The sequence below is a fragment of the Haliotis rubra genome, unplaced genomic scaffold, assembly GCF_003918875.1.
Source record: "Haliotis rubra isolate DU_JTF1 unplaced genomic scaffold, ASM391887v1 Scf21, whole genome shotgun sequence".
In the NCBI taxonomy this organism is placed as follows: Eukaryota; Metazoa; Mollusca; class Gastropoda; order Lepetellida; family Haliotidae; genus Haliotis; species Haliotis rubra.
Genome location: NW_025766114.1, coordinates 728652 through 747017, shown reverse-complemented (window position 1 = coordinate 747017; position 18366 = coordinate 728652). Strand labels below are relative to the sequence as shown.

General features: G+C 40.1%; 1 protein-coding gene across 1 annotated transcript in view; it reads left to right on the top strand.

Moving 5' to 3' along the window:
- Positions 1 to 18366, top strand: part of LOC124276542 (protein MON2 homolog) — a 98349-nt gene extending 79983 nt beyond the window's left edge. Inside the window, 7 exon segments of the mRNA XM_046712180.1 lie at positions 8723 to 8840; positions 11679 to 11745; positions 12418 to 12478; positions 12989 to 13115; positions 16178 to 16385; positions 16945 to 17027; positions 17440 to 18366. Coding sequence (XP_046568136.1) covers positions 8723 to 8840; positions 11679 to 11745; positions 12418 to 12478; positions 12989 to 13115; positions 16178 to 16385; positions 16945 to 17027; positions 17440 to 17609 — 834 coding nt within the window. The 3' untranslated portion in view covers positions 17610 to 18366.

Here is an 18366-nt window from a genome sequence, read left to right as displayed (position 1 = left end):
ACAATCAACTAATTATGTTTATTGCATACTCATTATCATGGGCCTTCAAGTTATTTATAGAACCAGTGTTATTACTTGTTTTATGGCTTTTCTTAACATATATAGTATGACCAGAAATTATTGAGAATTTTAGGAATATGTTTAATTGGATTTCTAGTATAAACAACCTTGACCACCTATCAAGTGCTTGGTTTCATTCAAGAGAGACAACTCAGTTAATCCTTTTTCATTAGTTTGCGAAGAGTTATCCCCCTTAGTTTACTTGCTAGCAGACGACATTTTCAGTGATCCTCAGTCTGGATGAATTAGAGAAGAGGAAGTCGATTTTAGAGTATTATAACAAGGACATCAGATCAGCTAAAGTGATTTCAAGTAGAACAGGCATCCCTTTGTCCACTGTTTATCGTGTTTTGAAAAATATTGCAAGTGGATATGGCATTGAGCACCAGGGAGGCGCAGGTAGGCCCAGAAAATTGACTGTCGGTGACAGGAGGCAGCTTGGTATTCTTGTTTCTTAAAACAAACGAAGGAGTTTAGAAAACTTAAGGCTGGATATGATTGATAAGAGGAACTGTGGCTGTCTGTCAGGAGACAATTAGAACTGAGCTGCATGCAATGGGTTGGCAGAAAAGTCGAGGAATTCCATCACCGATCATGAAACCTGAACAAAAGGAGCGAAGGTTGAACTGGTGCGTACAGCATAGAAATTTTAACTGGGACAATGTGGTTTTCTCAGATGAAAGTTATGTGTGGCTGTTTCCTAATACACTGAAATTCTGGACCAAACAAACTGAAAAACCTTTGTATCAGCGCCCAAAGTACAGTCCGAAATTTAACGTGTGGGGTGGCATATCTGTGAGCAGTTCACAGATATTCTCGAGGGACATTTACTTCCATCTGCTCACGTGTTCTATGGAAATTTTTGGATTTTTCCAGCAGGACAACGACCCATAACATCGTTCAAAGCATTCACAGGCCTGGTTTCGGACCCAAAATATGACATTATTAGATTGGCCAAGCTAAAGCCCTGACCTAAATTCAGTAGAAAATGTTTGGGGGATTTATGAAGGAAAGTGTCAATAAGAAAAATCTGACAAATATTGCTGAAATGAAAGAAGAGGTGGTCCGATATTGGGACAGCATGGACCACGCCTTTCTAACTTCTTTGATCAGTAGTATGCCCCGCCGCATTGAAGCCTGCATTGCTGCCCATGGTGACTTGACAAATTACTAACTGTTCACCTGTCTTTGAATCTGGAGTTATTTTTTGCTAATATTCACATTTAATACGTGAGTAATGAGTGTAATTTTTTTTTTTAAATTACAATCTTAAATTCTCAATAACTTCTGGGTGTACTGTATATATTCTATTTTAAAAAAAGTTAAAGCACGTCAATTCAGTAAAATGATGTTATTTGAACAGACAGCCTCCACATTTCCGGACTAAGGAACTACTTGCAGTGCATTTCAGTATTCCAAATGTGCAGATTTCATTTATTGGCAAGTTGGTGATATTTTCTAATTTTTTATTAATACAATTCAACTTATGTCTACATGAATGACTACAGAGGTGAACAGAGAGAGTTCTGCATACCACTAGTGGAAAACACTGTCAGAATGTTTTGGCTTTTTTTTTATATGTTTTTTTGCAATATTCAATAAATATAACACCAGTGGATGAATAATCAAGTCTAGACCAGACAATCTAGTGACCAACATCATGGGCATTGACCTATGCAATTGGGATACTATGACATGTGTCAACCAAGCCAGCAAGCCTGACCCCCGATCCGTTAGTCGCAAGGCTTGCTGAAGATCATTTCCAACCCGGATCTTCATGGGTGTACTGGTTGACCCATGAACTTCACAGTAGCAGTTGTTACTTCATTGGCTGTTTTACAAAGTGCTCGATGAAGACCTTTAACCGTTACACAATATAAGAAGAGAACATTTAGTTCGATGGTATATCAGCTCTGGTGTACTTACCGTCATGCAGATTTAGCTTGGTTTGAAATATTGATTTTACATAATAGCTCTTTACTGAGTCAACCAACAGCTGGTGTTGCAGGTATCGGTTAGCTGCTGTCCTATTTTAATGTAGGGCTCGAAAACTTAAAGAATCTGCACTCTCCCTTCAGGGCGAGTAATATGAACTTTCCACTCGTCCTTCTAACATTGTACTTGCCCTATAGATCATGCATCATAATGAATATAAATTTAAATTATTTCATTTCAAAACGTTTGGCTGGAATAAAACTACAATAACCATTACTTACTTTGTCTTCTGTACAAAATGTTTGACAAAATTGAATTCGTTCACAATTTAAGATAGCTGAACTTCAAGGAAAAAGAAAAATGTTACTTTTGGGTCAGAAACGTACTCGTTATGCTTTTCACTTGCCCGAAACAAATTTTACTCGTCAATACGAGCGGACGAGTGGAATTTATGAGCCCTGTAATGTATATGTTTATATATACTGATGAAACAAGAAGATGGATATTTTTGGCACCTTCACTACAAACAATATTCCCGAACTTGTTTTGTTCAGTCTATATGACACCAAGGTTTAACTGATTCAAAGGAAGGCTTGAATTGATGCAAGTGTAAGATAGTCATAACGGCATCGTCAGGCTGTTTGACTTGGTTGACATGTCGTCATTTCCCAATTGCTGCTCATGCTGTTGATCACTGGATTGTCTGGTCCAGATTCAGTTATATACAGAGTGCCGCCATAAACCTGGGCTCCGTTCCTCAAAGCGATTGTAGCGCTACGACAGTTGTAAGTCTATGTTAAAGTATAAGAGTTACGATCATCTTAGCGCTACGATCGTTTTGTGGAACGGGGCCCTGGAATATTGTTGAAAGTGGCGTAAAACTAAACTCATTCGCTCTCTGTAAGACGTTACCACTTTGGGGAAACAATTAAACCGGGATATGAATCTGACATACAGTGGACTCTGGCAATACCGGCCTCTGTAAACACCGGCACTCTGTCTACATCGGCACAAAGTTTCAGTCCCGGCAGAAATGCACATAATTATCATTTAGAAACCTCTGTTAACATCGGCATCTGTCTATTTAGGATATCGGCATTGTTTTTCAGTCCCAACGAACAAGTTGTTATGAAAACGATTCTGTAAAATCCGGCACATAAAAAACGGCGTAACCCTTTGATTCAATTAGGTCCAAATGATGTAATAACACAATTCGCTGTGACTCCCGAGATTATTCAGAAACGGGAAGTGTTAATCAGTATCTTGTTAAACAGTGAGTGGTATTTACGTTAAGAAGTTGGAAATTAAAATGAATGATCAAGCTAAGCGTGTGTTGGAGAACAGCAAATTTGACAAGATCAACACCATGACACATGAATGGTTTATGGCAGCTCGAAGTAAAAGCCTGCCGATTTCAGGACCTATAAAAAAATCAGTGACTTTTTCACAAAGTAAACAAAACATATCTTGTTTTATTTAAATGAATAAACATGATGTGCATTCAGACACTGCCTTGTTTCTTATTCAGACATGTTGTTAATGCTAAAGTGACAGTACGACCATGAACTTCCCGTGTGCGCAAGCATCATAAGCGAACTTGCAACCTGCCTAAACCGGCACTCTGTCAACACCGGCATTTTTATTTGGTCCCGAGTGATGCCGGTATTGACAGAGTACACTGTACCTAGAAACATGACCGTGACCCCATCAGTCTGTTATGTTAATACAAGATGACTTCATAGACTGGAGGGTCATGGTATTCTGTGTCATTGTAACCTGACAATGTGGATCGGTGCTCATAATGTTAATCACTTGTTTGTCATATCCAGATTTAATTAGGGGCGGTGCGGTAGCCTAATGGTTAAAGCGCTGAAAACCTGGGTTCGATTCCCCACATGGTACAATGTGTATAGCCCATTTCTGCTATCCCCTGCCGTGATATTGCTTGAATATTGCTAAAAACTGCGTAAAACCATTCTCACTCATTCACTCATTGATAATAGCAGCGTTCAAAATTCCCGCCTGCCCGACCGCCCGGAATGGTCTATTTTCATCTCGGACAGTCAAATTTCAAAAGTAGCCTGTCCGGTGGTCTAGTAGATATTTTTACCCCAAACAGTAAATATTTCCTAATATCAGACAGGTTCTCTTGTCGTCAGTTTAACATTATTTGGGGTGTTTAAGGTATCATGAAAATTTTGTTTAAACTACTTACGATTAGACACTTCATGTTACAATAACCAATCACAACACGTGTAATTTCAGATTATTGTTGAAAACCGGACAGGCAAGTTTGTATCCGGACTGGTAATTTTTTAAAAGTTACCAGTCCGGCTTGGAATTTTAGGAGTTTTAAACACTGATAATAGACATACATAAATTAACTAAGGGGATTGGATGGTTGATACATCATTGTATCCAAGTTGTAAAGATCAGTGCTCATGATGTCAACCGCTGGATTGCCAGTTCAGACACGATTACTGACAGACTGCAATCATACAGCTGGAATATTGGTGAATGTTATGGTTGTCATTAAAAATGTGTTACCTTGCTCTCATTGTAACCAGCTCTCAGTGAAGCAGTGAAATATAGCTATCACCATCCTCCATGACACTGTGATGAAATCACCACTAATTACTTCAATTTTAACAAATTTCCCCATTACCAGTTTAATATTTGTCAAATACAGATGGCCTATACTCTTGCCAAGGCTGTGGTCGACTGACTATAGGACCTAGCCGTGTTGTTTACTCAGTCCGATGTCCAGACAGTGGCCACCCTCATATCTCCCTCACCAAGTGACCATAGGTCATTCTACTCCCAACTGGAAGGTCAAAGGGTATTGTCAGTGCAGATAGGAGCCCATGCTGGACAAATGGCCAGGCATTGACTTTGGGTAACCCGTGTGTCGATGTTGCGAACTGCTGTTGGAAGTAGATTGTGACGATTGTTCTGATGGTGAAGGACTATTAGTGTTGTCTCTTTGTGAAATAAATCCATCTGAAGTTGAATGAAGATAAAGGAGGTTAGGATTAGGGTTAAGTTTCACGAGAGCGGAATATGGATGTGCCATGTGTGACGTGCATTTGATCTTCACCTCAGCTGAAGAAATAGCTTGAATCATGAAAGTTGGGACTGTTTGTAAACAATTTCTTAATCAGAGATGGTTCATGGGATAATCTTGTGCTTAATGCAGTTTTTGGTGAAGCTTGTTTAATTCACTCTGTGGGTGTGGTCTGTGGGGCCCATTTCTGATGTCTCTTGCTGGAATATTGCTAAAGCCATACATGTTCTGTTCTCTCCTTGAAATCACTTGAATTACATTTAAAGATCTCACTCAATCACTTACCTCCCTCCCCTACTCACCAATGAGTCCCTTACCTATCTCATTCCGTCCCTTACCTTACTCCCTCACTCACTCCTTCATTCACTCACTCACTCCCTCATTCACACACTCACTCCTTCATTCACTCACTCACTCACTGGCGGCGTCATAATATGATACATTAAAATATGGTACGTGTTGGTCCCTGCCTGGCGCTCGGCATTAATGGGTACAACAAGGACTGGTCAGCTCGAAGTCAGTATAATGTGTCTGAGTGGGGTATTCATGCTTCACTGCGGCATGGTGTCTCAGTGAGCTAGCACTATAAAACCATCTTAAGACTGGGCTAGTACAAGCAGCCACACATACACATGCATGCATGTCGTCATATGAGCGAAAGTACGAAGTTAAACCCCATTTTGCCAAACTCACTCAATGATACTTGAAAACCTGCGTCTAAACCTCAACCTGTTAGAGAGTGGGTTCCTGGATCCCAAGTCATCTAATGGTAGACTCACATTAACACAGTCTGATAAAGCACAGTAGTTTAACCATCAGAATAACCCCTATATAATTCCATTAGCTGAAAACAATATCTATATGTCTCTGGCTTCACACTATAGTGATAAACAGCAGTCTGCTATTGAACAGTAATTGATTGATTGTGTTTTAAAGCCATTCCCTCATCTGAAAGACGCTATATGGCTAGAGAAGGCTCAGTGTTGTTGTCACCAAATTGTCCCGAATTGCCTCTTTTTGTGTTCCAGTCATTGATGTTGAGAGTACTCTGTCCTGGTGATGTAATCCAGTACCGTCACACAGGAGAGTCAAGTAGATGTGTTTTACAGGGATGTGTGTCTTTGTTTAGGCCACTTTGATGTTGACATCACACCCGTGGCCCATATTCTACACAATACAGCCTCGGGTACAGGTGTACTCAGGTGCCCTTAACACATGTTGGAAGGGGATAGTGATATTTTGTTATTATGAACAAATGCAATAACTATTTGTGGGAATTCTGATACAGATGATATTTGATATTATTGTGTTTCCTGCTCTCAAAGCTTTCCTGGTGACTAAAACTATAAAGGTTTTGTCTGCTATTCATGTCAGCACTTGCAGGTTTTAAAGATTACTGATTAAGTGTAGTGTTTGTAAGGGTTTTATAAATAAAGTTCCTGTTTCAGTGGGGGCGGTGGGGTATCCTAGTGGTTAAAGTGTTGGCTCGTCATGCCCAAGACCCGGGTTCGATTCCCCACATGGGCACAATGTGTGAAGCCTATTTCTGGTGTCCCCCGCCGTGATATTGCTGGAATATTGCTAAAAGCAGCGTAAAACTGTACTCAGTCAGTCAGTCAGTCAGTCAGTCAGTCCTGTTTCAGTGATAATGAGGGCTTAATAAATAGTGAGTCATGGGTTTCACTGTTAACATTTTCACAAAGGGAGTTGTGAATGAATTATGGATTTCACAAACACAGTGTATCATTCATGTTACTGATACCAAGAGTTTCCAGATGATACTCCCTGATCATCAGTAACTGACTTGAAGGAGGAAATACTTTTGTAAGACTCACCAGAGTGAGTGAGTTCAGTTTTACGCCACTTTTAGCAATATTCCAGCAATATCACGGCGGGGGACACCAAATATGGCCCTATTTTGAATTCCCTAATTAGATTATAAAGTAAATATGTTGTTCCAGTAAAATTATAAGTCCTGAAATAACAGGACTCTTTTTGACTAAAAGAAAGAAAATGCCTCTCAGCCAATTTAATCAGTGCGAGTCAGTTATGTCCTCATTTTTATTGCCAGTGATAATTATTTTTCAATGGTTCTGTGTTGTATGTAACAGATTCTGTTATCCATTCGTGGTTACTGAGTGTATAACAGATGTGAGGCCAGTTGTGTTTGATATTATACTAGTGGACCAAAAATCAAATGTTTTCATCCCTGATGCACCAGAGCAACTAAGATTCAAAACATCATATTTCCATGTCTTTATTAATGAACACCATCACAAACTTTGGGATAATTTTGTCTCTAAATGGAACTGTTGATTAGCACATTACTAGAGAGAAAAATAGAAATCGTTCATTGTTCAGTTAAGCAATAAGTCTTCATTATGATAAATCATCAAAACCCTTTTCCATAGTCATAAGCAATCTCTGTTCAAAGCAGAGTCCCAACAAACACGGGCGGTGGGGTAGCCTAGTGGTTAAAGCATTCGCTCGTCACGCCGAAGACCCGGGTTCGATTCCCCACGTGGTACAATGAGTTAAGCCCATTCCTGGTGTCCCCCGCCGTGATATTGCTGGCATATTGCTAAAAGGGGCGTAAAACTAAAATCACTCCCAACAAACACTCTGTGAGTACACTGTACAAGAGGCGGTGGGGTATGAAGTGGTTAAAGCGTTCGCTCATCACACTGAAGACCTGGGCCTAGATTTTCGAAGCTCTCTCAGCGCTAAGATAGTCGTAAATTAATGTTAATGTATGGCACTTACGACTATCTTAGCGCTAAGAGAGCTTCGAAAATTTAGGCCCTGGGTTATATTTCCCACATGGTATAATGTGTGAAGTCCATTTCTGGTGTCCCCCGCCGTGATATTCTGGAACTGGTGTAAAACTAAACTCACTCACTCACTCACTGCAAGGTTTCCATGCAGTGCACATGGTGACTGGCTGTGTCATGTGACAGGAATGTTGTCCTCCTCAGTCTTGTCCTTGTGCCCCAGCAGTGGGACGTGTGTCATGGCTTCATGCAAGTGTTGGTCTCATTTGTTGGATGGTGGTGTTAAGAAAATGCCTTGATAGCACTACCATGTGTTCTGTGTTGAGAGTTATTCAGTGTCGATAAGAGTTCGATTTAAGTGGAATATTGCGAAAAGTGGTGTAAGTCCTCACTCACTCACTCACTCACTGATTTCAGTGGTTTTGATACAACCAAAGCCCTTCAGATATATTTCTAGACTGAATTTTAGTCTCTGCATATTTATAATTTTTACTGAAACAAACAATTCATTTTAAGTTGAAAAGGTGCCCCATTGAGACGGGAGATTTTGAAACAGGAAATCTACACTTGCTTCATTTACAGTTTTAGCATTGCAGGAATGACTAGGCAGAAGGGAAAATAATGAGGTTCAGCAACTGTGAGACAGACTAATATATTTAATTCATGTTATTAGTAACAAACAAACATTCAGATGTGTTTTACACCAGCGGTATGCAGAACTCTCTCAGTCACTCTTTGCCCCAGTAGTCCCTAGTGACAATCAGGAGTAGAGTGGCCCCTTGTATAATTCCAGGTTCGAGAAGCCTATTCCAGATGTCACTCTGTCACTGAGAAAATCTGCCGAAAACAATTTGTGTTCCATCCATGTTATAAGATATGTTTTGCTTTGCAGACATTCCGCCTGCCCCTTGGGTTGAAGTACAGCTGCCCCGCCCCATCAACATGGATGCTGGTCATCAACTCCCTCTTCACCATCCTCAACATTGGACTCCCCGTTGCCAGGAAACACGGTCAGTAGAACATGGCGGAGTTTATAGACGACAGAATCTAGTGTGACAAAACTCAAAACATTGATATTGAGAGCATTCTGGGGTTTGATGATTATTCTGTCACTGCTTCAAGATGTTTTGTGTTTTCCTGTGTGCAGTAGTAAAACTTGTTAATAATAACAATAATAATATGACATGTTAAACATAATAATAACATTTGTAATGCGCTGAATTCCACACCACAGAGGGGCACACTCACAGCGCTACAATCTGATTATTATTACCCCAGATAACCCAGCTGCCTGAAGGCGCTAGAATGTTATTAGTCACATGACCTATCCCACCGGGTACCCATTTATTCCACATTTTATTTAACATCACAAGACATTATTTGCAATTTTGAAGTTTATTTCGAATATGTTTGACAATGTCATATATGCAGACATTAAGGTTACCATGCATAATGGTCTTGCCCTCCCCTGTCCGACCGCCTCCGTGGTGTAGTGGTTTGAGCGTCCGCCCGGAGAGCGGAAGGTCGTGGGTTCGATCCCCGACCACGTCATGCCAAAAACATGTTAAAATATGGTACTTGTTGGTCCCTGCCTGGTGCTCGGCATTAATGGGTACAACAAGGACTGGTCAGCTCGGAGTCAGTATAATGTGTCTGAGTGGGGTATTCATGCTTCACTGTGGCATGGTATCTCAGTGGCCTAGCACTATAAAACCAGCTGAAGTCTGGGCTAGTACCAGCAGCCGCACATACACATACACACACATGCACATCGTCATATGAGCACAATATTCTCAAGCACGACGTAAAACCCAATTTCACCTCACCTCCCCTGTGCATCCTATTATTTGGGGATCCTCCCTAGATACTATCTGATCCCTACTCCATCTTATAATATATGACCAGTCCCTAATGTAACTGGACCGGTGAAGATCTGGGTTAGAATTGGTCTTCAGCAACCCATGCTTGTCTCCACCATGAAGATCTGGGTTAGAATTGGTCTTCAGCAACCCATGCTTGTTGTAAGAGGCGACTAACGGGACTGGGTGATTAGACTCGCTGAGTTTGTTGCACGTGTCATCGTATCCCAATTGGATGCTCATACTGTTGATCACTGGATTGTCTGATCCAGACTCAGTTATTTACAGACCGCTGTCATATAGCTGGAATAATGTTTAGGTCGGCATTAAACAACAAACAAACCAACCCAAATGTAACTTGATGTTCAGTTCCCTGTCATTTATTCACTGCAGAAATGAGGTTATCTTTCAGGGCTTCTTATCAAAGTTGTCCCAACTGATAACAAAGATAATATACAGTAGTGGTGGTCCGATTAATTGAAATAATCGAAGATTGGTCTCAGTGACTAAACGACCAAGCAATCGATCATGTTTTCTCATAATCAAACACAAACAATTCTGGAACACTTATTTTCATAAACAATATTTTTCACAAGGTTGGTTTTGTCTGTTACATTTCATAAGCACTACAAGTTCGTTTCAAGTCATGATTGAATTTATCTTAAAGACTCCAAGACATTTATGTTCCTGACATACTAGTCATCCTTTAAAGATGTGGTCCCATAGTAAGTTATGCAGCCCCACATCATTAACTGTAAAGTGCAACCAGGTTTGTCAGCTAAGTAACCAAGGCAGTGGCCAAGCCACCTTTCAGACTTTTTTCTCCAGATTTTGATTTTTCCATCTGGCTTGATAACTATTGTCATTTCATCACTGAATATTACTTTTCGCCAGTGATCAACATTCCAGTGTAATTTTCCTCTACAGTCTTGGAGACGTTTTTTCCGATTTACCTCACGAATTCCTAGCTTCTTACAAACAATCCTCCGATCATAGCCCAAACGGTGTAATTCACGCTGAATGGATCTAGTTGAAGCAGGTACAGGTACTGAAGTATTATATTCACTAGTAATGTCAGACAAACTTTTACGCCTTCCTTTCTTAACACTCCTGTGATAATGTTGTCTGGCCACGAATCCCAATGACTTTCGGTCTTCCGCTTCGAGCAGAGTTATTTATTTTTTCCCTGTCGCGATAACGTTTCAAAAACTTACTGATTGTGCTCTTGGACAAATGCAGTATTTCACAAATTTCTGACTGTTTTAATCAACTCTCAGTTAGCGATACGATGCTTGTTTTCACAGAGGTCGACAGATCTTTACCCCTACGACCCATTGTATTTACCTCGATCTGATGTCGAAAGCAGACGACAAAAATCTCTTCCGCCTAGCACATGTCTAAAAATAGCATGCGCTGCGTTTGCATGCTAAGTTTTAGTGTGATACGTTTCCAACTCGCACAACGGGACACGTTTGAAATAGTGAAACATCACAAGTTATTGCGGGCAAGTTGCTAAAGTTGACATACTTTTGTCATGGGAGTGTAACTCCTACAAAAATTATCCAAGGAACCGTCCTGAATTTTGTTTTGTTTTCAATACAAGGGCCTCAGTGGGATTCACGCTTTGGGGTAGCCTAGTGGTTAATGCGTTTCCTTGTCACGCCGAAGATCCAGGTTCAATTCCCCACACGGTACAATGTGTGAAGCCCATTTCTGGTATCTCCCACCGTGATGTTGCTGGAATATTGCTGTAAACCCAAACTCACTCACTCTCTCACACACCCCTGTGGGATTCAGGGTCTCCAGCAACAAAATAGATCGGTTAGACTATGTGACATGGTTATATTCATATATGGGACAATACTTGTAATATCAGTCTCTGGTCTATCTGGCCTTTTGTTATAGCTTGTGATGAAGATTACTTATTGAACAAGTCACAGTGAATCCAAGTTTCCATAGCCCAGTAAAACCTGGATGTTTGTGTTTCAGATGCTGCCTTTACTGGGATGTGGGAGGATCTGTCGGGGGCATTTGAGGACTTCCTCTTCTCTAAAAAGTAAAGACATTTCTACAGACAGATTTCATGTTTTATCTTAAGTATAAACTTGATATCATCAGAAAATACTTTAAACGTATGAAATTGTGAATTTATCCAGAAGTACCAAGTTGTTTTTCTTATTGAGAACTGTAAAAGAAGTGGATTGAAATTTGTTATCCAGATTTTTAAACTCAAAAACAATATCGTGTGAAAAAGTGTATTACAGGAAACATACTATTGAAATAGATTTGTGGATTTCTACCTTTTGACCCTGTCTAAATTCTGAATATTTAAGAAGTTGGAAAGTGATATCCAAAAGATAGTGCTCTATGTTGTCAAATCTGACTGTAAGTTTATAATTAGGTGATGGCAGACATTAGAAACAGTTTTGCATTTAGTAATATTGTTTTCCTAATAACTGGCAAACAATTTTAATACTTCATTAACATTAGGTACTTCAATTTTAAACACCTGACAATTGTGTTTATTTATTTACATTACCTTGAGTTGAGTATCAACCTTGAAGTGTTGTGGTAGAGCTGATGTGAGAGGTATTTTATGATCACTTCAAGAACTACAGAATACCATACTGGCATGTTGTGGATAAGTCAGCATGGCAAGATCAGCAGATTTTACCTGTGCTTCATATGTCAATCTTTACCTGAAGCTAACAAAAGTGAATGTTTGCAGCCCATCACCACCCACACTGTCGGTCGAGGACTTTCAGCGGGACGAAGCCATTGATTGCAAGGTATGGTTTTAGGCTGCATATATAACATAAGTGTTTCTTGGGCACATTTATCTCAGAACAGATAGATCGGACAAGGTGTGGTGTTTGGTTGAATAAAAGACCCAGTTGTTTCCTTGGCACATTTCTTTTTTGAGACAGAGAGGAAGGGGTGAGACTCTTTTAATTTAAATATAATTTATTTTGAATTCAAAAAATAGAAACCAAACACTGTGACTGAGGAACTTTGTTTCTTCCCCAATAAAAATACCAGCACAAACAACTGCCTACATATTGAACTTGGCCCTTTAAAGTTGTGCTATTTGATTTCCACTTTATTGGCCTTTCATGGAATTAAGTACTTTTGGCTACACATTTTTTTTCATCAAATGTTATTAGCAACAACTATCAATGGGCAAGAAATATGCTTATAACAGTAATTCATTGTCAACCAATCCTTTGTGGTATATATTAGTGTAATATACCCTGTGTACGCAGGCCTGGCAAACAGATAATATATTGTGTTTTCAACAGGTGGTGCAGCTGATCCGAGACGACATCCTCCCTTACGCCAACAGCATGCCACAAGACTTCGTCGTGAAGGTCATGGACATCCTCAACAAGGGGTCAATTCATTCTGCTACATCTGATACTTTCATAGGTAGGTGCATCGTCCCAAATGTTCTTGCGACTACCATACTTTGTTTTCGCCATGATGATCCTTCTTACAATTGGGGGGCGGTGGGGTAGCCTAATGGTTAAAGCGTTGGCGCGTCACCCTGAAGACCCGGGTTCGAATCCCCAAATGGGTACAATGTGTGAAGCCCATTTCAGGTGTCCCCCACCGTGATGTTGCTGAAATATTGCTAAAAGCGGCGTAAAACCAAAACTCAGTCAGTCAGTCAGTCTTACAATTGGTCTTCAGCAACCAAGGGGCGGTGGGGTAGCCTAGTGGTTAAGGCGTTCGCTCGTCACGCCGAAAACCCGGGTTCGATTCCCCACATGGGCACAATGTGTTAAGTCCATTTCTGGTGTCTGATCTTGTCATCCGTGAAGGTCCAGGTTAGAATATTGATCTTCAGTAACCCATGCTTGTTGTAAGAGGTGACCAACAGGATCAGTGGTCAGGCTCGCTGACTTGGTTGACACATGTCATCGTATCCCAATTGCGTAGACCGATGCTCATGATGTTGATCACTGGATTATCTGTTCCAGACTCAATTATTTACAGACCGCTGCCATATAGCTGGAATATTGCTGAGGGCGGCGTAAAACTGAACTCTCTCTAATATAGACTGATCATCTATAGGATGCCCTTTCACATCTGGAAAGTTGAGTCCAGCAATAACAATTCATCATTTTAATGGGGTTGTTGAGGTAGCCTACTGGTTAAAGTGTTCACTTGTCCGGACGAAGACCCAGTGTAGCAGGCCATTTCTTTCCCGGTCTAAACTTTCCCCAGGGAGAATCTGGCCTCGGCCACACTTTCCCGGGGAAGTTTTGCCCTGGGATATTCTTACACTCCCCTTGTTTATACCAGGATATTTTGTTCTGTTTTCTATGAAAAGATTGCAGATTCTGGCCTAGCTAGGCTACTTCTTCCCCACCCTTTTTCTTATATCAAAAGGGGGTGATTCTGGCCTAGCTAGGCTACTTCTTCCCCACCCTTGTTCTTATATCAAAAGGGGTGATTCTGGCCTAGCTAGACTACTTCTTCCCCACCCTTGTTCTTATATCAAAAGGGGGAGATTCTGGCCTAGCTTGGCCACTTCTTTCCCACCCTTGTTCTTATATCAAAAGGGGGAGATTCTGGCCTAGCTAGGCTACTTCTTCCCCACCCTTGTTCTTATATCAAAAGGGGGAGATTCTGGCCAAGCTAGACCACTTCTTCCCCACCATTGTTTTTATATCAAAAGGCAAAGATTCTGGCCTAGCTAGGCCACTTCTTTCCCACCATTGCTCTTATATCAAAAGGGGGACAAGAAGTTATTACAAACATCAAACCAGCTGTAGTTTTGACTTAAATTTTTGTACACATTTTTGCCAAAGAGTCCATTCTTGCCTCTGACTTGGGTGTAGTGATTTGAATGCATACATGTTTGAATGGCATGTATCTCTAAATCCATCCTGCTCCTGCCGCCATTGCACATTGCATTAGTTCTTCATCTGTCCAAATCATGTCACCATAAGATGTAAACATTGAATCACACATTTGATGGGTAAATAAGACGTAATCTACACAGGTTGCTTGTTCTCTTATCATGCTGTTTAATATCTAATATTTGTTGTATTTATGTATAAATGTCATGGAACATAAGTCACAGAAGCTTGTTTATTAATCCATAATCACTTTTGGTGAATATGAAATATGTTTCAGATATCCATGGGCCAAGTATACACCTTATCAAACCTTGTCTTGTGAATTTAGAATAAGTCACTATAGTGGAATGATAGATGGATAATACAGCATTTGATAAAGATATTGTGTTGGGTTGTTGTTGTTGTGTTGATGTTTATGTCTGCTTCCACCTGTTAAGTTGATGCTCCAATATTTAAAGTCATGAGTTGGAGAATCAAATTTGGAATATGTATGGACATGCAAGTAAAAACTGGGTATTTAGTTAAAGTTTCGAATATGGTAATGATTTTGAGGTAAGCCAATTTGGAATAAGCAGGGATAAGTAGATTATTGAAATATAAAAATAATTAAATGATAGTATAAAACAATTGTAATAATATATTATATAATAAAGTAAAGATAAACTTTTTAATATTAAATCTTTTTTAATAATTTGGAATTAGGGAATTGTGTTGGGTCAGACATGATTACTTTTACCAGTGGTTTATATTTTAGTACTCATGTCACAGAGATACGTATAGATACAAAACTATTTTCTTTAATTTCATGTAAAGCTAAAGGGTTATCTGCATACATAACAATCAGGTTGATGTTTCACCCTTAATTCTTTGGTATTTAATTGAAAGAAATCATCCATACTATATCTACACCCAAGCAAACTGTTGATGGTCCTCCTTGTTCCCGCTATAGTGAACTTGTCTACTTATCTCTCTACTGGTCAGTACCCATCATCATTAGCTGATGTAGAAAGTCTTAAAGATAGAAAGAAGATCAAGAGACAACTCTGATCTCAAGCAACTGCATTCACGACCCAAGATGGCATGCTCTATCAAAAGGGATGTCGCATTCTTTCAAGACGAACATAAACATGAAAACATGGTTGGGCAAGAAATAGCCTAGCTAGGCCAGAATCTCACCCTTTTGGTATAAAAACAAGGGTGGGAAAGAAGTAGCCTCTAAAGTTGATTCAAGGGTGGGGAAACATTGGCCAAGGACAAACTTTCCCCGGGGGAAGATTAAGCCTAGGGAGGGAAAGTTTGTCCAAGGCCAAAGTTTCCACGTGGAAGGTTTGGCCAGGGAAAAAGTTTGGCCGGTTACAGTGGGTTGGATTCCCCACATGTGTACAGTGTGTGAAGCCCATGTCTTGTGTCCTCCACTTTGATATTGCTGGAACATTGGTAAAAGTGGCGTATAACTAACATTATAATTTTCATGAGAACTGTTTGAATGCTAAAAATTCTTTTGATTACCAGTGTGTAACAAGACTCCCCAATGTTGTAACATTCCCTCTTACAATACCCAAGTATAATGCGAAAAATATATTTCGCTGAAGCACAGAATTTCTGCAGTGTCATCTGTTTCAGATACAGAATCTAGTCGTAAGCTGCGAGAGGATTTTGCCAAGACTTGTTTTGAAACCCTTCTCCAGTTCTCCTTCGTCAACAAGAAGTCCGAGTCCGAGGAAGGGTCCATCACAAAGCTGGCTGTTCTGTCTCTACTACAGAGGTGTCAGGAGGTCGTCAAGAAGTACGTAGAGGATGAGAGGCTCAGCGGGAAGTGTCCTTTACCCAGGTAAGACAACTCTTGTAGGCCAACCATTCCATGATTTGAATGTGTGAGTGCAGATTTTATGTAGTTGTTGTTGCGATTTATTGGAATAATCAAACATTGGTCACAGTGACCAAATGACCAAGTGAGTGAGTTTAGTTTTACGCCGCAGTAAGCAATATTCCAGCTAAATGGCAGCGCTCTGTAAATAATTGAGTCTGGACCAGACAATCCAGCATTCAACAGCATGAGCATCAATCTGCGTAATTTGGAACCGATGACATGTGTCAACCAAGTCAGTGAGCCTGACCACTGATCCCTTTAGTCGCCTCTTACGACAAGCATGGGTTACTGAAGATCAATATTTTATTTTTATGTTTTCTTAAATTTTATTTGAGTTCTTTATGATGCTTATAGCTTGTACATGTATTACGTGAATACTGGAACAGAATTTTTTTTATGGATCTGACTGAAAAATTGTACAAAGTTCATAATAGTCATAATGTTACCAAACAGTCAAAGTAATGTTTGTTTTCAGCATCAGGTAACATAAGGAATTGTTATCATTGGATTTCTTTTTCAGGCCAAGACTAGCGGAGATGTCCTCGGTTCTCAAGGCCATCACAACATTGCTCCAGTCTCTCAAGAGGGCTCCAGTCAAAAACAGTGAGTTGGGTCGTTGAGTCAGACACCTAGTGACTGTTCGTGTTAATTTCTTTTTCAAATCCTGATTTATCATGTAATTTTGAATTTAAATATGAAAAATACCAAATATTTCAGTCAGTTTAACACCTTAACACTTGAAATCTGAGAGATTCGTTTTTGTTTCTTTTGTCTGGTACAAAAACATGTGACAAGGCCTTAATAGTTATCTCCCTTGACGATGACCAACAGTACTCTGCATAGGCATAGCCAGAAACACACAGAATCGCAGCTTGCAGCAGGATACTTTGCGAAAAGCATCCCTTTCACATGCCCTTTCGTAGCTGCAACACTGCACATTAGATACATGCCCCATTAGATATATGTTGTAAACATTTGAGAAATATTTAACAAATTACCTCCCTTGTATTTCCAGTAGAGGGCAGCGTATGGCAGCAGGTGATTCAGTTGTTCCCTTCTCTGGTGGAGTGTACCACCTCGTCCTCCCCACAGGTGTGCAAGGCTCTGAAGGAGGCGCTACACAAGTACCGGGACCTGCTGGCTCCTCCGAACCCCACCGTCCATAATGGAATGTACCAGAAATAGTGTCACAGTGTCCTAGTGATGTCTGTAAGATCTTGTGCCCCTTGACCGATACAGTTTCAGTCAGATGTTGAGTCAACAAACCAACTTTTATATTGTCTAAAAACAGAAACAAACAGAAATAAATCTATTTCATGACTGAAAAATTACTTGCGGTTTGTAATGTGGAGGTAATGATCGATTGAGTCACATGCTTTTCTTTATTTTCTTTGATTCACAAATTTACAAGTGTTCTTTGCATTTGATAGACAATTTGGATATTAAAGGACCATAAGCAGAAGCAAATATTCAATTGATTCAGCAAGCAAATCTTCTTGGTATAAGATCCTTTGGATTAGTAAGAATTGAAGTGTTTCAATCAACATGTTTTCTGATCCTGCGAAACTTATGAATGAAGATGACTCAACCTTATGTTAGAGCAAGGGTAATCATCATAAGACTCTACTGAACTGTTCCGTCATGGTTCCAAGACAACTGTAACCTAATCAACTGTCTTTCATAACTGTATGACCTTCAAAATGTACTGCTAGACAAACTTAAGAAAACAGTTTTGGACAGTATGCGTTTCAAGTGCAATGGAAGAATGCATTTCATAAAACAGGGCTGCCCGGTGCATGCCGTGTTCATGCAGTGTTGACTGATCCATAAGCGAGTGGGGTGGTGTGGGGTGTGTGTGTGTTTGGGGTTGGATAGCCTAGAGGTTAAAGCGTTCGTCACACCGAAGACCCTGGTTCGATTCCCCACATGAGTAGTGTGTGAA